Source organism: Phyllostomus hastatus, unplaced genomic scaffold, assembly GCF_019186645.2.
Source record: "Phyllostomus hastatus isolate PE091 unplaced genomic scaffold, TTU_PhHast_1.1 phas_contig_283, whole genome shotgun sequence".
Lineage (NCBI taxonomy): Eukaryota > Metazoa > Chordata > Mammalia > Chiroptera > Phyllostomidae > Phyllostomus > Phyllostomus hastatus.
In genome coordinates, this window is record NW_025333833.1 from 6,770,956 (window position 1) to 6,793,252 (window position 22,297).

The 22,297-nt window shown below is 40.7% G+C and overlaps 1 protein-coding gene across 2 annotated transcripts in view; it reads right to left on the minus strand.

Annotated features, from left to right (window-relative positions):
- COP1 (COP1 E3 ubiquitin ligase) overlaps nucleotides 1-22,297 on the minus strand; it is a 100,821-nt gene that overhangs the window by 51,471 nt on the left and 27,053 nt on the right. For both annotated transcript variants that reach the window (XM_045838722.1, XM_045838721.1), the window contains exons 6-8: nucleotides 16,587-16,655; nucleotides 5,488-5,547; nucleotides 3,696-3,772 (exon numbers count right to left, since the gene is read on the minus strand). In XM_045838722.1, the coding sequence (XP_045694678.1) occupies nucleotides 3,696-3,772; nucleotides 5,488-5,547; nucleotides 16,587-16,655 (206 nt within the window). The remainder of the gene's footprint in view (nucleotides 1-3,695; nucleotides 3,773-5,487; nucleotides 5,548-16,586; nucleotides 16,656-22,297) is intronic.

A 22,297-nucleotide genomic window follows, 5' to 3' on the forward strand; every position in this document is an offset into this window, starting at 1 on the left:
GCTCAAAAATCTGCATTTCAAATGTAAGTCCTGATAGTACTCATGCACAATGAAACCTGGCCTACTTGCATCTCAGAATTCAGAACTGGAAGAGACTGTTAATAACTTCATCAAGCAGTGATGATTACAGTTTATAACAAGAACTTAAAGGTGTTTTCAAAAAAGTCCTGGAATGTCTACTAATCAAGTATGATTACTAAAGTTTCGGACTTAAAATTCATTTCATTATTTTAATTCTTGGGATTTAAAGTCTATTTATATCATATTTTAAGCAGAATGACTGATTTGTCAGCATAACTTTTCGCCCTCAGGCTGTGGAACTGCGATAGCAGGGTCCCAGGGTCTGTCACACCCACAGCTGTGTCCCCAGGGCCTGGAACGGGGCTTTATACATGCCTGATACACCCCCAAAACTGGCTGAATGACTAGGAATACATTCTTCATATATTATAAAGGAACTACACTGTTTCAAAAATGGTTTTCATAATATGCTACCTATCTATTACCATCAACTTACTAAGAAATTACAGATGTAAGAAGAGTATCCTCTTGAGGATAATAGAGGGTACTCTGCCAAGGAAGTTTGATTTATGCATTTTGTGTTTCTTTTTGTTTTAGTTCAAGTTAAAAATTCTGTAAGATTCTTGCATGGTCCTCCCTCACCTGTGCCATCAAGTTCAACTCCCTTGCATGGTCCGGGGTCAGAGTTACGGCAGGGATCCCCTGTACTCCCAACCATAAAACAGTCAACCACTTTCACTACTTCTCCCACACACCAGATAAACTTCTTTAAAATACAGCAAAACATCATTTACGTTCAAAAGTCCCCCATACATGTGTAGCAGAAATTTCTTAAGATATATTTGTAATCACCTAAGCTTGGGGAGAAGCTATGCACGAGACGAATCCAGGAAGTTTCTAGGCAAAAGGAACAGTGTATGTAAAGGCACCTAACACCGTGTTCTGGGAGTCTGATTCAACTCCAACACGCAGAAATAGCAGGCAGGGTGCAGGTGAGCGCGAAGGGCCATGAGGAAGAGCCGGCTCGGAGCCACTCCGCACACAGTGCAAAGCCACCGAAGGGTTTCAGCAGGAGAGGAGCATGCTCAGATCTAACTATCGGGAGGACAGCTAAAAACCACTGCCAGACCCGGTGTGATCCCGGGTCTAAACGAGGGAGCAGGAAGAGCAGCGTCAGGACTCGGCGATCACAGCTGATCCTGGTCTAGGGAAGAGGGAATCCTGAGTGTGTGCTTGGGGGGGGCGGCGTTATTTGCCTTTCTCTTTTCAGTAAAGTGCATCCTCTCATCACACACCCAGAATCTGTGGGGTACGGGGGTCAATGACCTGACTTGTAAAGAAGGTTCTCATTATAGAAATAAGTGAAACCACAAACAGGCTTTTAAACCAAACCTGCTTAAAAGAAAAACCAAAACATTACAGTGAGGAATAAAAACAAAAACTGTCTGGTATTCAAATAATATAGCTAACAGTTATGAGGGAAAGTTATTGTAATTGCAACTATATACTATTTCCTAGAAGTAAAGGGAAGTCAAATACTGATAGTTTAACATGACATTCCTCCCAGCCTGCTAAAGTTCACACCCCAAACTTAAGGATCCTTTTCCAAGAGTACTTAAGGGCAACACCATTTTTCCCAAGTGTCTCTCTCAAACTTTGATGAGTATTCAAATTACTTATTTTAATAAAATGTCAAAACACTCTTTTGAAGGAAATATCATGTTTGCCTATTTCCCTTCCTTCCACTATTCACCAGTCTGCCAGAATCTCATTTGACGACAGCCTCGTACACTATTTTAGAAAATCTCCCACTATGGTTTCACCGATTTCACGAAACCCTGTATCCTTTACAAGACGTGTGACTGTATTTTACAATGCCACCAATTCTCGCCTTGCCCACCGATGAAATCCCAGCCCAAGCCTCCTGTCCCCGCTCTGGACTGCTGCAGTGCCCCCTCACTCTCCTCCAGCTTCCGATGGCAGGGCAGCAGCTGAAGACGACACAGCTCTTCCGTATCCGCCACATGGAAACCCCAGCAAGTATTTTAAAACTTAAGTCACATCCTGCTCAAAACTCTCCCATGACTTTCAGTCATATCTGCACTTCACTCATGTGTCGTCTTACATGGCAGCTCCCTGGAGAAGCCTGCCGAACCAAACAAAAGCAGAATTCTCCGCAAACCCCGAGTATGCCTACAACGGCCTCCTAAGGTACCACTTCCATGTTACCTACTACTGCACTGCAAATGTGCTTATGCAGCGTCTTCCCGGACCTCCACACACACGCACCACCCCCAAAGGTAAATGTCATCAGGACAGCGGTTTTGCCAACCAGACTGCACATCTGGAACAGTGTCAAGCACGTCAGAGGCACTGAATAAACAGATCTAGTTATATCAATATGATACTATCGTGTCACATGATAATAAAAACCATCAGTAAGAGACGGAGTCGCAGGGGCCTGGGCACCACAGATATAAAGGCATGCCACTGTTAGAGAGGGACATGACGATCGGGACTGTCGGTGTATTAGTGAATATGTTGTGACATGACCACCTTTGCTTGCCCGCATGCTCTCACATAATAAACATTCCATGGACAAGGATCCCATGTATATTAGAAAGTAAATGCTAAGCTTAAAAATAACAAATACCAGAGACTGAGTCATGCCAAAGTGTTTTAAATAAAGTTGAGGCTGGAGAAAAACAAGCTGAATTACAGGGCTGCAGTGACTGCAGAATCGACTAGGACTCACAGGGATCTCTGCACGATGACGAACAGGGAAACAGCAAGCATCCCAGGACAGCTCTGTACCCAGTGCATCGCGTGGGCCCAAACCAGGCCCACAGCGGCTCTCCTGAACCGACAGGTCCTGCGGGCTGGCACACACTCTCATACTGGCATCAGACTGCCTGGACTATTTGTTTAAAAAGCCTCCATTAGCATAAATGGATTAGCAAGCTAAGAACATGCAAAATTGTTATACTTGGAACATTTCAAGCAAAAATACTCGAAATTTAGGTAGTGCTTATTTCATCAAATACTAGTTGAGAAAGAACCACAGACAATCACTGTATCTCGCAAATACTGAATGAGGTTTCAATTCTCTGAAACCCAGGGAAACGGTGGTGAGCTAGACAAACGCAGCCCCTGCTCTAACAGAGTACGCCGAAAAGAAGGCTTAATTACGCAATGAAAGGGAGTTATGAGCAGATGCCAGGGAGGTCTAAACTAACTGACCCAATGCCCTCATTTCAAATCTGAGGAAATCTGCCCCCCAAAATTCAATAAATTATGGGAAAAGCTCAACGTTTTACTTTACTAAAATTCCCCCTAATGTTACCATTTCATGGTCTCAAACTATGGATTTTAATGTCACTGAATTTTTTATTCACAAGATATTAAAAGCTACCATTATTTCAAGAAATCCACAGAACCTTTAGTCCAACAGTGAATTCATAACATCACATTATACTCCTCAGTGACTGTCTCTGGCACGGAAGTTCAAGGCATTAAAAAACACAGATGGGTAATCTGAATCTCATTTCTAGATCATGACCAAAAGTAATTTCTCAGGGGCTCTGAACATCACATGGACGCGGCCCCAAGGGCCAGTACCCTATGTGCACTCTGGGACATAAATCCTGCACAATCACGGGTCTGCAGTTCCGTACCTGTGTGATGGAGAAGGGGCTTCAAACTGAGGCACGGTGCTATCCTCGCTGACGGGCGAGTATAAGCCGCTCATTTCCTGAAAGCACAGTTACTTGAGTTGTAATTATTTGAGTTATACAGAAGATGCATAAATCAAAACCAGATATGACAGTACATTCCTTTCCAGCCCCAGGTTTTATTCATCCCTTTTTGCCTCAACGAGCCTTCCTCTCCAGAATGCAGAAGCAAGAATATCTAAAAAAGTTCAGAGATAAGCCTTTTATATAGTATACATTGTTAAAAAACTAGAAACTCTTTAATAAACACTGTTAATCACTAATAAAGCCACCAATGCAAAAAAAAAAAGGACAAATACATTGTAAACACAGTTGGCCCCTAAGCAGCGCGGGGGTTAGGAGCACCGACTCCCAGCCTCCCTGTGTATTTGCTATAACTCTTGACTCCCCCCAGATTTTACCACTAATAGCCTACTACTGACCTGAAGCCTTATTATTTATAACACAGTCAATTAATTAAAATATATTCTGTGTGTTACATGTATTATACACTGTACTCTTACAATAGAGTAAGCCAGAGGAAAGAAAATGTTATTAAGAAAATCATAAGGAAGAGAAAACACATTTAAAGTGTTCACTGAAAAGAAACCCCTGCATACAAGCGGATCTTTCGAGGGCCCACGGCATTTCCACGCAGAGCGCAGCGCACTCCGTGAACAGCGACCCGGCTCACCGCCGGCCTGCGCGGGCACCTGCTGATAAACCCGGTGAAAACGACCGCATGGTGCCTGGGTCACTGGGTTCAGTTCTCGAGGTACAGGAGGGCAGACTGTGTCAGTCTCTACTTCAAAATACCTCTGCAAACGTTTTAAAAAGCAACACTTCTCTTGATTCATATATTAGCTTTTCAAATAAATACAAACACTAAGTTTTGATCATTAACCCAGAGGAAAAGGCCTCTTAATCGAGTATTACTGCATAAACTGTGCCTCTGACTCACACCAGCAATGTGGCTTCCTTTCTTATGCTCGACATTTCGATGAATGGAAAAGCAGCCAATTTTAAAATGCCACCATGGATCCACAATCAAGCAGAATTACTTCTGACTAATCCAGACTCTCAGTGCAATCAAACACAGGTTAGGAATGCCACGTGGGACACCGAACTTCCACTAACAGTGAACTCAACGTCAATCAAGATGTACCAGCAAAGGAAGCACGTAACACATGTGAATAATTAAAAATATACAATAATTTAAATACAGTTGAAGACAGTGACAGGAACCTCACATCATAATAATAGACTATGAGCCTCTCAAAGATCCTCCCATTTTCTAAAGTAAAATATATCATACTATAAATTCTTAGATTCTTGATAATATACTCTCATATCTCTTTTGGAATTGATGTTAGCATCCAGTAAGGCACAGTAAATAAGCAAAAAATTGTTTACCTAAAAGAATGAAATCGTGACATATTTTAATATTAATAATTGAGGGTTTCGGGGGAGCTGATTTACGTTAACACGATGGCACACAAAAAACTGAGTGATTTTCTCAACCTGCCCCAAAATTATGGCAATAAAACAAAGTGAAAACAAATTTAGAATACACTTTATCAACAAGAAAGTGATGCTTTTTCTATAAAATGCACTCTCAAAATTAAAGTAACATCTGTTACTTTCTACATAATGTTGTTAAGTCCAATCCCATAAATTTAATGCAGCAATTTAAAGGAATTTCAATTTCATGAAATTGAAAAGCAGCTACAGAGGTGAGAAATTCTTGATATCTTACTTCCACTCTTTTAATATCCTCTTCCAAAACACTTAGCTCCTTCTGGATCTGTTCCAGTTGCTGGAGATAAAAGAGGAAAAGAAAAAGCATAAATCAAACCATACTGACATCACCAAGATTATAAAATAATTTTACATTTGAAAATGATTTCTAGAAAACTGGGTATAAGTGGTAAATTATAGGGATGAAAACCACTCACAAAAAAAATCTGGAAGTCCCTACGTTAAAATGTAAATGAAGAGACTTAATATTTAGGAAAGTAAAATGAACTTCTTTAATGGAAAAAGAATTGATTTTATAATAAAAAGATGAATAACAATGTGACTTATTAAAAATACAAGATATCCAAAGAACCTCATTTAATTGTCAGCAATTAATGTCAGCAGGTCAGGTGTTAACCCCATTTTAAAAATAAAAATTAGCCTCACAGAGGTTATATTCTACCATCCAACAGCAAAAACAAGTTGGCATCTCAGTATCTGCTTCTTAAGCATTTTTAAAAACATATTTAAGGTAATGTTTTATCTCTGATTACCTTACCTATTGAATTATAACCTTCTTCTGTGATATTTATATGCAAACGTTTTAACTGCTGAATCACATTCAGTACATTTATTTAACCATTCCCCCTCCGCCAGATTGTTGTTTGCAAACTGTTTTAAGTACTTCTGAAACATGAGTCTGAATTCCAAACTTTATTAAGAAATTGTTTAAAATGAAGTTATTAGAAATGAAGAGTTAACAAATCTTCACTATATAAAACAAAACCGCTTTCTAGAAACACCATACCAACGTAAAATTCTATCACCAGCATATGTAAGTGGCTGTCTTACTCTTGATTCAGCAAGGGGCAGCACTGGAGTTCAAATCCAGCCAGCCTGCTCGCCCCAGAACGCACGCTGTAGACCACCATACTATACTGCTTCTTGAACGCGGCACCTTACTATTCGACCTTCACTTCTTTAATGTCCGGTAAGGTTAAACAGAGTTTCAAGGTTTATTGACATGAGAACCTTCTCTTCTGTGGCAATATACACATAGCTGACAATACAACTGATAACTCATTAGTTCAATTATTAACCGGTTCTAAGCATTCTGCTGCGCCCTGGGAGAAGCACAGCTCAGGAAGCCGGAGGCCTTGCCCTCACGGAACTCAGTCCGGGGCAGAGCGTGGACAAGGACGTCGATGACCACGGCCCTGCCCCCGTGCGCGGGAGGCAATCGGAGCGTGCCGGTGAGCGTGCAGGGTCCGGGAAGCACAGACCGCTGCCCGCCGAGATGGAAGGCTCAGAGGCAGGGGAGCAGTGACGGGGTCACTAAAATTACATCTGGAATTAAACAAAGGTCTGAGCCTTGAAGGATTAATAGAATTTTTCCAGGTGGAAAATGGTGGGGACATACAGAATAAACAGGGTAAACAGTAACACATGCATACGAAGGCACCAAAGACACGGGAAAGAGAAACGATAAATCTGAAGCTAATCCCGGGCGTCACCCAGCACAGCCCGAGGGGAACAAGGGCTGGGTGGCAGGGAACACCAAGGGTCAAGGGATGGGCTGAGGAAGCAGAGGCCCTGCACTGACCACCGAGGGCACAACGGCAGCCGCGAACCTGGGCGAGAAGACCGCACAGCAGAAACCCCGGCTGGGGAGCACCAAGAGTAACCAGCTCCGTCAAATGCTCTCAACTCCTCCATCTGGTACACTTCCCTCCTCCACCCCAAGTTGTTTTCACAATACTCCAAGACCACTTCAATCAGATGACATTCAAAACTGAACAAAAGGACACTGGTGTACTTTCAGAGAAGAGCTCGTTTAAAAAAAGAGTGGCAGGACGTGACATACAAAAGCAACAACGAGACACCACTGCACACCTGCCGGAGCATCCCAACCCCCGAACACGGACAGCACCGGATGCTGACGGAGACGCGGAGCAACAGAAACTCTTGTTTGTCACCGGTGGGAACGGGAAATGGCACAGCCACTTGGAAAAGCAGGTTAGTGGTTTCTTTAAAAAAGCCTTAAACATACTCTTGTCATATGATCTAGTAATCACGCTCCTTGGTATTTGCCTAAAGGAACTGAAAACTTACGGCCACACAAAACCATGTTCACAACTGCCCAACAAGACGTCCCCGGCAGGTGACGGGGCACACGGTGGACCATCCAGACGACGGACTGCCATTCAGCGCTGAGCAGAAATGAGCTGTGCAGCCTGAGAAGACTTGGAGGAAACTCAGGTGTATACCGACTGCTACACGAGAAAAGCCAATCTAAAAGGCTATACACTGTACGATTCCCACTCCATGATATTTTGGAAGGGGCAAGACTACGGAGACAGTGAAAAATCGGAGGCTGCCAGGGTCTGGGGATGTGGGAAGGGATCAACGGAGAACTCTTAAAGCAGTGCAGATACTCTGTATGATACTCTATAATGACAGATACATTAGCTACACATTTCTCCCAACCCACATAGTGTATAAAACCAAAAATAAACCCTAAAGTAATCTGCGGACTCTGGCTGATTACGGAGAGGAAGTGCAGGTTCGTGAACTACAGCAAATGCCCCCTCTGGCGGGGGCTGCTGATGACGGGGGTGCTGCACACGTGTGAGGGCAGGGGGTCTGTGGGAAAGAAACCTCAGGAAGGTTGAGAGGTTGTACCTTCCTCTCGACTTGCTGTAAACCTGAAAAGAAACAAGGCTTTTAAACAGACACACACACACACACACACACACACACACACACACACATTCTAAGAGTACCACCCAAAGCAAAGCAAATTTAGCCACATGAAGTGCAAAGCTAGAGTCTTCGCATCCACACCACCCGCCACAAACACACGCATCCCGGTATCTGTGTCCGGGAACGGCAGACTGGGCCCGGCCCTGCCACAGCAACAGCTGTCCGGGTTGAGCAGAAAACACAGAACAAGCAACACCCCCTAAAATAACTGGACTACAGGGGGCACATTAAGATGGCATATTTAAAAAGCAAATGAATAACGTGTCAATACCAGGGTTTGTGGTAAATTAGAATGTATAATGTAACCCCCTAAAAACTACACAAAGAGATGTATTAAAAAATTTATAAATAAATCAAAATGGGAATTCTAAAAACATCCAAGTAATCCATAAGGAGAAAAACATACAAACAAACAAACAAAAAACAGGAAAAAGAAGTGAGTCTGGCAGAGCAGACAAAAACTTCTTCTGCATAAGAAACTCACCTTGAACATGATTCAGAAATCGATGTAACAAGGAAACAAAGAGCCAGCAAGAATGCAGGTCATCATCATACATTTAACAAACTTTACACTGCACTATGCAATCGCAAAAAAAAAAAAACACATTCTTCCCAAGCACAAACATTTCTAAATGTAACCAACTACCAGGTGATAGTGCAAAATATCATATTCAAACAAATAAAACACAAGGCATTTTCTGACAATCCAATTATAACAGAAATCCTAACAAAAGACAAGAAAACCCCATGTCCAAGGGATAATTTCTAAATAATAGTTCACTGGCTTAAGAGAACCTATTGTATAATTAAAATTCAAAACTATTTTAAAGTAAGAAATAGCAAACCAAATGCCATACAAATATCATTAGGTGCAAAAAATTCTCTAGAAGAGTATTTTTTGGCCTTAGGTGTTATATTATATATTAGAGACAAGTTTGCACATGTACAACCAAGTTAACAAATAAGAAAAGGAACAACCACAAAAGAAAGGAGAGGAATGGAGATTATAAAGAGCCTAGTAACATGGAAAACAAAGCTAAAGTCAAAAACTGGTTCTTAGATAAGACTCAAAACTGATGCATCCCTGGCAAGAACTGATCAAGGAAAAAAGAGGAAAAGGCACAGCAGTCAGGACTAAAAACTCTGGGGCCATTAAAAGTATAATGGCTTAGGAAATTCAACTGAAGTCAACGTCTCCTGGGAGGAGCCCAACATATCAGAAGTGCCGTGTGAGGCAAAAACCCGAATGGGCACGTAGCTGTGGAGGCGACCGAATCCACCGTTTTAAACTCTGTAAGCACACAGCAGGTCCAGATGGCTTCCCCAGCAAGACACTCAAACTTCCTAGACTACACAAATTCTTCCAGGAAACAGCACAGAGGGTACATTCCCCAAATCATCTGACAAAACAATCTTCATAGCAAAACTGGACAGGCCAGTATCAAAAAAATTACAGGACACTCTCACTAACGAACACAGGAAGCAAAAATCCTAAACAAACTACCAGCAAACCAAACAACGTGGAAGAGATGTACATCATGACCAAGTCTGGTTTGTGTACGGGATGCAAGGAAGGTAAGCAACTGTCCCAGTGGGGTTTCCCGGAATGCAGAACAGACTGTGATAAAAGTAGGACACTTCTGGGGAAATCAGGACGGTTGGTCACCCAGGTGCAAAGCTGATTTACTTTTTAATGTTAAACCAATGTAATTATTGACATTCACAGAATGCAAAAAATTTCACATCATCTCAGATGCACAAACATTTTGGAGAATACTCAAACCCCCACTAATGATTAAAGAAAAAAAAAGGTCCTCTTAGAAAGCTGGGAATAGAAATTTACTTCCTTGGACAATAAAAAGTGCCTAGGAAAAACCTACAGAAAACGTCATACCTAATGGTGAGACGCCGAAAGCTTTCACTCTGAGATCAGCACCAACACTAGGATGCCCGCTATCACTTCTATTCATCACTGTACCGGATGTCCTAGCCAGTGGAGTAAGACAAGAAAAATAAATAAAAGATATAAGAATCATAAAGAAAGAAACTAAATTGTTATTTGCAGATGATGTCGTGTACACAGAAAACATAAAGGAATCTACAAACAAATTCTCAGAACCAATGAGAGTTTAATGAGGTTGCTGGATGCAAAAACATGTATGTGTAAAAATCAACTATATTTCTGTGTACCAGACACGAACAGTAAGGAACTGAAATTAAAGACATAGACATCATTTACAATAGCATAAAAAAATGACTGAAGACCTAACAACAAATCTAAAATAAAGATGTAGAAGAGCAGTATTCTGAAACATACCAAAATTCTGTAGGACATTCTACGGACCAAAGTAGAGAGAAATACCATGTTTATGGGCTATAAGACTCAATACTGTAAAGATGCAGTCTCCCAAACCGACCTACAGAGTAATCCCAATAAAAATCACAGCACCACAGAAATACACCAGCTGGTTCTAAAACTTGTACAGAAATACAGAGAGCCATGAATAGCTGAGCCATGAATTCCTAAGAAACAATAGCTCACTGTAAAGTTCCCGTACTTAGTACAATGCAGTATTGCCAAAAATAACAAACAAACAAAAAAACAGACAAACAGACCAGTAGAGTGTAAGAGAAAGCCTAGAAGCAGACCCACATGTATAGACGCACGACACGACGAATGACGAAGGTGGTACTTAAGAGCAATGGGGAAGGATGAAGCCTTTAATTAAGGGTGCTCAGACAACTCGTCATCCAGGTGGAAAGTTCCCTACCCCTCACATGATACACAATAAATCCCTGAGTAGATTACAGATCTGAATGTGAAAAATAATTAAAACCTCAAACAGATAACATAGCAAAAATGTCTTCATGACCTGCAGTGGAGAAGAATTCTTTACCTGACACAAAAGGCATTAATTATAACAGGAAAGACTAACAAATTTGACTCCATTAAAGACAGAAACTTCTGCTCATTACAAATTACATCAATTAAGACAATGAAAAAAGCAGCCCAATTAGAGGGGGAAAATATCTGCTAGAGATAGATGGACAAAAAGAATTTTTTTATCTAGAATATACACATAAACACCAAACCATTAAGAAAATCAGCTAAACAGAAAAGATGCAAAAAGCCTTAAGCAAGTTATTTCGCATATACCCAAAAAGTTTAAATGGCCATTAAAAATAGTACCATGTGCTCAACTTAATTAATCATCAGGAAAATGCCAATTAAAACCATTGAGAGATAGGGGCAATATACACCAACCAAATTAGCTAAATTGGAAAGTCTACTGATGCAAATGCAGTGCAATAATAGGAACGCTCATATAATGTCCACAGGAAGTGTAACTAAGTAATACAAGTGGTTAGAAGAAGTTTGTACATATCCTATGACTCATCAATTCCACTTCTACGTACAGATACACATGCTAATGTAGCCAGGATACGCATGTAAGAGAGTAGTGGCGTTGTGTGAATGGCTCCAAACTGGAAACAACTTAACAGTCCACCAGCAACAAAATGGGGTATAATCATTTCGCACAACAACAAAAACAGATCAACTACAACCACATACAATAATATGGATGAATCTTAACATTGAGCCAGAGAAGACAAGAACAAAATATTATTATAGAGTTGCATTTATTTAAGTTCGAAAGAGAGAGAAAGAGGGGAGGAGGGGGAGAGGGAGAGAGAGACATAAATATTTAGGCATCAAAACAATAAAGAGAAACAGGAGGTGACTACCATAAATATCAGAATATTAACTACCTAACAGGCAAAAAAGAAGGATACCCTCTGGAGAGGGGAGGACGCTTCAGGGCTCCTAGCAACAATCAGCCACTTAATCAGGACGATGGCCCATGGACGGTCCCTCTACGGGGATTCTTTAAACTGTGTGTTTGCTGAGTAAACGTTTCTCTGCTTTATTCCACATAAAAACATTCAAAACTTGAGTTCGTTAACATTCCAAACAAAACCAAAAGGAAACCACAACTCGTCAAAACAGTCCTATTACAGTAAATGAAACAAGTACTACAAATGTCCAGAAGTACACTTTAAAATGAAATCAAATTAAACACATAAGGCAACTGTTCAAATGCTAGCACTACTTTGCACAGATGAAAGTGGCCCTTACACAGAGCCCAAAGCCCGTCCGCTCAATCTGAACACGAGGAGGAGCGGCCGGTCAGTTACACACGGGCACCGATTACACGCTGCGGTGGGCAGGCCCCGCCTCTCGGAGTTCACGCCCTTGTGTGGGCTGGGTCTCGGGGTCCGCTTCCAACGAACAGCACGTGTCGGGACGTCACTTCTTTCTCAGATGCAGCCACAAACGGGCTGTGGCTGCTGTTTTCAAAGCCGCTCTGGCTTTCTCCCATGCTTCCTGAGGGCAGCCAGCTGCATGCAGTGCAGTACGCTGTCCCACGGAGAAGCCCCCGTGGCAAGAAGCTGGCCCTTCTTTCCCAGAGCCAGTGAGTGAGTGAGCTTACACTGGTTCCCATTCCAGAGAGACCTTGAAATTGCTGCCCGGGCCAACACCTTGACTGCAGCTTAGCAAGAAACCCTGAGCCACGGCACCCAGATACACGGCCCCAGTGTGCCTCACCCAAGATGGTAAATGTTTGATGGTTTCGGTCGTTATACGTGCCAATTCTTGTCTCTTAATATTCAAAAGAGTTGGCAGGGTAAAATAAGTCAAAAATAAAAATTAAACATAGGGTTCTAGCAGTCCTAAAACACTAGTGAAGTGTAACACTGGAGTAAATGAGTGTGTTAAATCTGACAAGTGAAGGAACCCAAAGCACCAATCTGAAAGCCCACAAGTGCCCCTATGTTCGCTGCTGCGTTGTTTACAGCTGCCAAGATATGGGAGCAGCCAAGTGTCCTTCAGCAGACGAGCGGATAAAACAACCATGGGGCATTTACACAATGGAATACTACTCAGCTGTAAAAAAAAAAAAAAAGAAAAAGAAAATTTTACTCTTTGTGACAGTATGGATGGATGGACCTGCAGAATACTATGCTCAGTGAAATAGGCCAGTCAGAGAAAGACAAATGCCATATGGATCTCACTTACATGCGGAATCTAGTGAACAAACTGAACAAGGAAAATGGAGACAGGCTCATGGGTGGAGACCAGATGACAGCCAGTGGGGGGGAGGGGGGGAGGTGAGGGTAGAGGGGTTGAGCAAAAGGGAAGAAGGGCTCACGGACATGGACGGCAGTATGGTGGCTGCAGGGGATGGATGTAGGGGACTAAACAGTAATGAAAAAAATACAATAAAGATTAAATTTAAAAATGTTTGAAAAAAAGCTGAAAAGCAGATTTAACTTCTTTTTGGTATATATTGATGTCTAAACCAAGACCCATCATAATACCAATTAAAAGTTAGGTATGAAATCACAAAGTTAATTTCCAAAGTCTGAATGCTAACCTTAGGCATACAGATTAAAAAGCAGTAGTTTGCCTCCTGGTCATACTGCATTTTGCTTAAATATGTTCAAGTATGAACTATACTACAGGAGACAAGACCTTTAACAATTATATTCATTTTGAGGATTAAACCTACAAATATACTTTTAATATGTGCAAAAGAACATAACCACTCACTTCATTCTGTCTGCACTAAATCTCAAGGTATTAACTCTATTTTCTAGGCTAAAGTTTACTATGATTACAAATCACTACTATACCCAACTCCAATCATGAAGAAATGTATGAAATGTAATCAAAGTAACAGGTAAAATTCTTAAAGTCTGTTAACCTAGTTCCAAATTTTCAAGTGTCTGAAACCTTGTTACCCTAGCTCCTCCACGTCCCTGTGTGATTAGACCTGAGCTACCGGAAGTCACTGAACGGCGGACACACTGAGCCCAAGAAAGCCAGCAGGCACGGTGCAGTCAGGCACAGAAGGGGCACCCGCACGCAGCGTGCCAGCAGCCAGCAGCTGCAGCCACACGATTCGTGGTTAGGCTGCTGACCGTGGTAAAACACAGACAAAGGGGAAACATAACGGATCCTTCACAAGATCACATTACTCCCAACTTTCAGTAAGCTGAAAAATACTACAACACAATCAACCCAGACATTTAATAACAAATATACAGAAACACTGATATTAAGAGGTAGGGATCAAAGGCAGTACCACAGAAGGCATAACTGGAGGCCACCAGCCACCAAATCAGAGAGGACAAATTAGGATCACAAGGAAGAGTTATTAAGAAACAATTCTCCATCGAGTTCTCCTATTTCTGCTTATCTTGTGATAGCTTTTGTTCCAAGTCATCTTTTCAAGGATGTATAGAGAATGCCCTGGCAAGAGAGAAACAGTGCCTTCCTCCAGGAAAGAGGGCAGATCTGTTTTTGGATCAACTTAGTAAGGACGGTGTGTCCCTGCAGGGCACAGACTGGACAGGTTTGTTAGCAGGCCCTTGAAAAGACTGGGGCCTCCTAAGCTCAGGGTGCCCTAGCTGTAACATAGACCCATTGCACGTGCAGAGACAACCTGGGCCCATCCCTGCGCTGCCCCCGCAGCACGTGGGGGTGGGTCACAGGGAACTGATGCAATCATGAGGCTGACACTGCCGGAAGTGACGCAGTAAGTCCTTTATCTCCAACCCAGGAGTCACGTGCCTTCTGCCGGCGTCTATACACTGAGGCAGGGTAACTTGTCAGCCCACTAGTAGGACAAAAATCCCTCATACGCTATATCCTTATTACCTGAAACAACTTCCAATCTAACAAATTACTGCAAGCATTAAGTGACCTCCTAGAGAAGCACTAAAAAACCTCAGGGGGCAACGAAAACCTTACATAACTCAGGACACAGACAATAGCAAGCCATTGCATTTAACCCCCAGACAGCCTCTTACGTGTACTGCTGACTTAACAGATTCATTCACCGTTCACGACCAGCAATTTCCTAGGCTCTCAATCTCACCCTCAACGAGGTTAAAGGCTGGGGCAGGAAGAGACACAACCACCGCAAAAAGAGCTTCAGGTTCTGTTCTAAAAGAGGGGCTGCAGGCAGTGTATGGAATATGAAGAATTAGCACTCTCCAAAGGATTTCCTAGAGCAAAACGTGTGGCATGTATATACTCAATTAATAATTTTATTTTCACACATTATAAAATTTTCAACTTTGCTACTCAAAGCGTGGCCTGAGGGCCCAGAGCAGCATCGCCGGGAGCGGGCTAAGAGTGTTGGCCATTGGACACACACAGCCCCTCTCCAGAGCCTGGACTCCAACAGGGTCCTCAGGCGATTCCCATGCGTTTCAAGTTCAAGAAGTACCCACCAAAAAATAATAAAAATAATAATAAATAAATAAGTAAATAAATCTTACATTTATAATAGTGTTTTTGTTAATAGAAATATTAAAATCAAAATTGTTACAAAAATTAAGAACAATAAGCCATGTGAAAAATAATTAGCAATAAACACATAATACAGAAAAATTTTATCTGAACTAAGAAAAAATTAAAAATATACACCATAAGTAATCAAAAAAGGGGGAAACATAAAACTAAGATAAACATTAGGTTCTGGTGATGCACGCTTCAAGTACTTCACCAAAATAAAGCCATCTCTCATCTTCTTATTTTCAAAAATAATAAAGATATTCTATGACTGAACACATAATAGATGGTCATATTTTTTAATGAGGAGAAAGCACCCTAATTAGATAAGTCAAACTAAAAACATATGAGATCTGAGACGGTCAGGAACTTAGATGTAAAATAGCTCTCAGCATCATTTGAGCGTGCTGCCCAGAGCACAGGATTTTGGCCTTGACTTTCCCACACCCAGTGCAAGTGTGAAATGACTGAGGAACGTTTTAAAGGTTAAATCAGAACATGCTAGTTATAAATTGTTAATCAAAATTACCTTCTAACTATTCTGCAGGACTTACACTTTTCAAGTTCTAAATAGGTAGCTGTATTTTTACATGTTTTATCCCATCACACATTTTTACCATTAGAAAGACTGTAACCCCTTCTACTAAAGGTTCTGGCATCTAAATTTTCTTAAATTTTCTTTGAGGGGGAAGGGTAGGCTGTCATCTGATAATTCTACTTCACATTGTTTATACTTTGAGGTCAGACACTGCAGCATTAATCCCATAGAACAGTTGTCAGCACATCTACAAAAAGGGACTTTTAAATAATCAGGTTGTAAAGGTAAAAGAAGTCAAAATAACAAAACTTAAGAAAAATTCATGAAAACTCAAATGTTTTTTAAATGTTTAAAAAAATTTTTTAGCCTGAAACGCCTTTACAAAAACAGGGGGAAATGGGAATAGTCGACAGGAGTAGATAAAACATTATGTAAAATACACAAAATAATGTACCTCTCTCTTATTTCTTCTGGCAACCTTGAGGAATTCCATAAGGATCTGCAGTTGGGCTGCATGTGATTCCTATAATAGAAAATTATAATTGTTCTTTTAAAAATGTAACTACGAGTTCAAAATTTTCTTTAACACCGCAATACCATCAGTATGAAGCAACTTAATGCACCCAGTTAAGTCAGTCTATTACTTCCATTTACTCAGCGGTCCCGTTTGCTAATTTTAAGAAGCATGCCATTTTGGCTTCTAAAACTAATTTTAAGAAACAGGTGTTTTAAATTACACTCCTCATTTACCTGCTGAAAAGGTACTCGTGAGAACGGACAATCTGCTACCTGTCCTCCCTTGCTGTCCCCGATCATACTAAGATTGATACATCCCGATCATGCTAATAGTGACACATCATCAAGACCAAAATCACGGTGGAACCAACGCAGTCTCTGGACACTAACATCACTTTCCCCATAAAAATTTCAATTGCAGAGGAGTAAGAAGCATGATAAATGAAAAGAAATCCAAAACATTCAGACGTCAAATTTACTATTTCTGATTATAACCTACTCACTGATATGCAAATTAATATAGTTCTATAGAACATTTCAGTCATAAACATTTAAAAACAAAAATTTTAATATAATCAAGTGAAGGGAGGGGTAAATAACCCAAATTGGTATCAACAAAAATGTAACAGACAAATGATAATTATAAGCTTGACGATGTCTGGGTATCAAAAAATACAATTACAAAAAATCTATCTTCAAATGACTTAGCTCACTTCTTTCCCATAATGTCTCCAGAGGGCCAAAGCAGGCCTGCCTAGTCTCCCTCCTGTTGCTTCTTCTCTCCCAAGGACTTCCTTGTTGCACTGTCTGAGCTTTAATAAACACACTCCGAATGAATGAATGAATGAATGAATGAATGAATGAATGAATGCGCCTGTGAGATGTGGTGTTATGAGTGATTCATGAGTGAAATTTTTTTTCTTGCATAACGAAGTAGCATTTACTGAACCTGAGACACATTCCTGAGAAGTTAAACTATCATGAAAACCAAACTCATAGGGGCTGTTTCCCAATGATGATGACCGGGTATCCCAGGATCCTTCGCATGTTTCTTGGGACGCCTCACACTGATTATCTATAACTGTCTGCAGATCATTAATGCCTAGAGAGCAAAGATCACATCTTTATATAACAAAGAGCATGCACAGCCAAGACTGCTAATAAACAACACAGTTCATTTGCAAAGGAAGTGTATAAACTATCTTCAAAATAGTAAGTTTGAATACTTTATTTCTGTCAAGCAGAACACGTACATAGGTTAAGAATACTATTGATTTGTAGAAAGTAGGGAGAGTCCCACAAAGCTTCATGATTAAAGAAAAACCAGTTTTTCTTTGGCCTTGCAATATTGTTTGGCTTTGTAAATTAGGGGTACTATTTATTACTTGGATTTTAAGGGAAGGAAAAAGGAAAGGCAAGAGAAGGAGGAGGTCCGAAGAGAAGACAAGAGAAGACTTCACTTTCCAGGTATAACAGATAATCAGATTTTAGGGTTCTAACCGACAAACCTTGTAAATCAGTGCTTCCCCTACTTGACTTCCGAGGCCCTACTTATAAAATAAGCAGGCAAGAGTTCACAAATGAGGTCATTTTGCCATATCTTATGTAACTGGTACTATGACTTAGGTGGTAAACATTCTTTTCCTTAAATCTACTGTCAAAAAATTCTAAAGGATATGCACTTCTACTAGCATAATGACTACAACACAACACAACACAAAACAAAACCCCTCCAGAATAAAAAGCATTTCAGGTGATAACCACACACAATTCACAATGGTGAAAGGAACAATTCATCAGAAGACATAACAATCCTAGACACACAGATGCACCTAATAAGAAGTTTCAAAATACATGAAGCAAATATTACAGAAAACAATGCAAGATGGACAATCAAAATTGTATTCTTAACATACCCCTATCAGTTACTGAAAGAGCTAGGAGGAAAAGATTTGAATGTCACAAACTACATTACAAACAAAACGCATTACAACAAATGCATTACAACAAAAAACATACTGTTTTAAATGCAAGTGATCATTCAGCAAAACAGACCATATGCCATACAGTAAAAACCATAATAAATTTCTGCAGACCAAAAGCACACAGACTGAGCTTCCACACCAGGCAGAACACTCCGAGGGCCGCCCCAAACCGTGTGGCCCATCAGCCTGGACAGAAATCTGCTCTGCTCCCGCCTGACGAAGCCTAAAAACATGACTCAAGAGAATCAAACTTCTTCCAAGTAACTTAACTACAAACCAGAAAAAACCTCAGGAATGTATAAAGGAATACAAAAATATCCAGCATTAATTAAACAAGGTAAAATTTGTAATTTCTGGCATGCAATCAAACCATTAATGAGCATGCAAAATGAGACGGAAAATACATCCATAACAGGGGAAAGTCAGCAATAAAAAGATACAGAAATAACACAAATACCCAGAATCATTAAACAAAAACATTAAAAGAATTACTGTAACTACATGCATGTTCTAGAAGTTACAGGAAAGCATAAGCAGGTAAGAAAACACAGTGAGTTGGACAACAGAAATAGAAACTATCCAAAATGAACTAGGCATAAATGAATAGAGCTGTTTATCAATGAGCTGTGGAATAACTTCAACCAGCCTAATAGTTACGTAATTGGAGATCCCAAAGTGGGAGAGGGGGCAGGAAAATATTTGAAAAATTAAGGACTGAAAATTTTCAAACCCGACAGAAACTATAAACCCACGCAGATCCAAGACTCCCAAAAAACTTCAGGAACAGGAAACATGGTGGGGGGACAACTCTACCAAAGCATATCAAAATCAAAATGCTTAAAACCATAAGGACAATTAAAACTCAGAGAAATATACTCTATTCTGAGTACTAGAAATAAGAATGGCAGCAGACTTCTCATCTGAAACATGCAAGACAGGAGAAAATGGAGAAATATCCCCAAAATAATGAAATACCCAGCCCGGTAGCTCAACTGGTTAGAGGATCTTCCTGATATACCAAGGTTGTAGGATCGATCCCCACTCAGGGCGCATACAAGAAACAACCAATGACCCTGGACAGGTGCCTCGGTTGAAGTGTTGTCTCGTACACCAAAAGGGTGCCAATTCAATGACCAGTCAGGGCGCACACCTAGGTTACAGGTTCAATACCTGATTGGGGGGCGTACGGGAAACAACTCATCAATATTTCTCTCTCACATCGATTTTTCTCTCTCTCTTCCTCTCTCTCTAAAAACCAATAAACATATCCTCGGGCAAGGATTAAAAAAAAGAATCAACCAATGAATGCATGTATTAGTGGAACAATAAATCGATGTTTCCCCCTCTCCAATCAGCCAATAAATAAATAATTTTTAAAAAGATACAGTTAAAAAATTAAAATGAAATACTGAAGTAAAGTAAATCTGGAATTCTACACTTATTCAGAAGGCCCTTTCAAACAAAGGCAAAATAAAAGCTTCCCCAGACACAGAAGCTGAAAGGACTCATTGCCAGCGGACCTGCATTAAAGCACCGACAGCAGCTGTCCTTCAGGCAGAAGGGACGTTGCGGGTGGAATTCAGGAGAATGAATGAAAGAAAACAAGAGAATGAAGTGCACCAGAAGGGGAAAATATCTGGGTAAATGTAGGACTTTTAAAGTCATGTTGCCTAACCACAATGCAATTCAACTAAAATTCATTACCTGAATATATTTTCGGACAAGCAGCAATTCCAACACACACACACGCACACACACACAAATATCTGACAACTATCAGGCAGAAATTTAAAAAAAGATAACACCAGGTATTCATATGGTACAACCCCAAAGAAAAACAATTAGGCAACATTTAATAATATTAATAAGTGAAAGTGTGCATGCAAACCCTATGAACAGCAATTTCACCCCTTACCTCACTAAGTATGTATGTACTGGGTGGAGAAAAAGTAGGTCTACAGTTGTGAATAAGCAAAATACAGAGTTTATTCTGTATCATTATTTAATTATTATATTATTTTCTATACGAACAACGGTGAACCAAACCTGTACATGCCCCACCCTGTATATGAACACGAGGAGACAGGCCTAACAATATTAAATGCAGTACTGTCACTCACAGTTAAGAATTGGGAAGAACCTAAACATCCATCAACAGGGGAAGAGATCTGTTCTTGCAATGGAATACTATAGAGAAGTTAAAATAAATAAACTAGATCTATGTTTATCAAGCTAAACCTCAAAAATAAACAAAGAGGCATATGTCAAAGGATAACTACAGTCTATAACTCTTTACATAAACGTCTAAATCATACAAACAATACTTTCTATAGCTGCAGATACAAATACATGTAAGAAAAGCATGCACATGCTTGAGACAGACGCTTGCCAGCTTCATAAGGTGGTTATTCTGAGGGAATGAAACACGACGAGAGATGCGAGGGCCTGAGTATAAAAAAAGTACTTAATTCTCAAAAGGCAGATCTAAGACATACATGGCAAAGTGTAAGTAATAAGAAAAACTGAGACGTGGTATGATGAGTATCATTATTTTCTGTACTTTTCTGTATGTTCAAAATATTCATCAAGTTAAATAATAATGCCAAGTAAAATAGGAAGGCAATAATGTAAAAAAGCTATAAAACCAATGCTAGGAATTTAGCTTCTGAGATGGCTCCCTCTGCAAAAAATAACGGAAAAGGGTGTGTGGTCTAAAGCGATGATACTTGTAATTCTTCGATTCCGAGACAAGAAGCCCAAAGACAGCAGAGGTCCGTGCTGGCGCATCAGAGGGTGGGGAGAAGGGCAACCGACGGCCCTCCCGCTCAGCACGCAAACCCGCCCCCTTCAGTGCGGCGCCCACTCTTCACGTGTGCTGACTGGGCAGGGGTCCCAAGAGACTCTCTTTTCCCACCACGGGACTAAAAAAAAACCCTAGTACTCTCCTAAAGTACGAAAAGGAGAATCGTGTGCTGTGAGCTGTAGAGAAACAGACCAGAGATCCCAACTGCTTCTTACTCAGACCCTCAACCAATCTTCCTACTCTCAACCTTTACTACGTGGGATGCCTGATGCTCCTGATGTCAAAGCCCGAGTTCCACACACAAATAGGGCTGCTTCTTGCCTAGTGCCCCACTGCTGGCCTCGCAGTCACCTGTCTCAGGTGTTCTAATCCCCTACTTCTCATCCATCTGCCCCTGGGCTTACAGGATACTGCTGCCATCGTCTCGGGAGCATGGTGACTGTGTATGTTCAATCTGTAAGCGAGTCTCTTTATATCACTTATCTCTGTGAAAATATTTACTTGATTTAGTTTATGTCCTCACCCTGCACGCTGCCCCCCCACAGTAGAATCCTGTCTTTTCCACAGCCCTCAACACAACTTCGAGCACATAGCAGATGCTAATGAAAACTTCGTTTAAAACTACAGGAGAGTGTTGGCAACCATTTTTAGAATATGATACCTAAAGCATAAACAACAAAATAAAAAATAAACAAGTGGGACTACATAAAACTGAAAAGCGTCTGCACAGCGAGAAGACGGATCAACGAAACGAAGAGGGCAGCCTGCAGGGCGGGAGAACACGTGTGCAGACCCTGTGTCTCATCAGGGTTAATACATAAACGTATGTCATATATCTGAAACACATGAAGACCGAAGAGC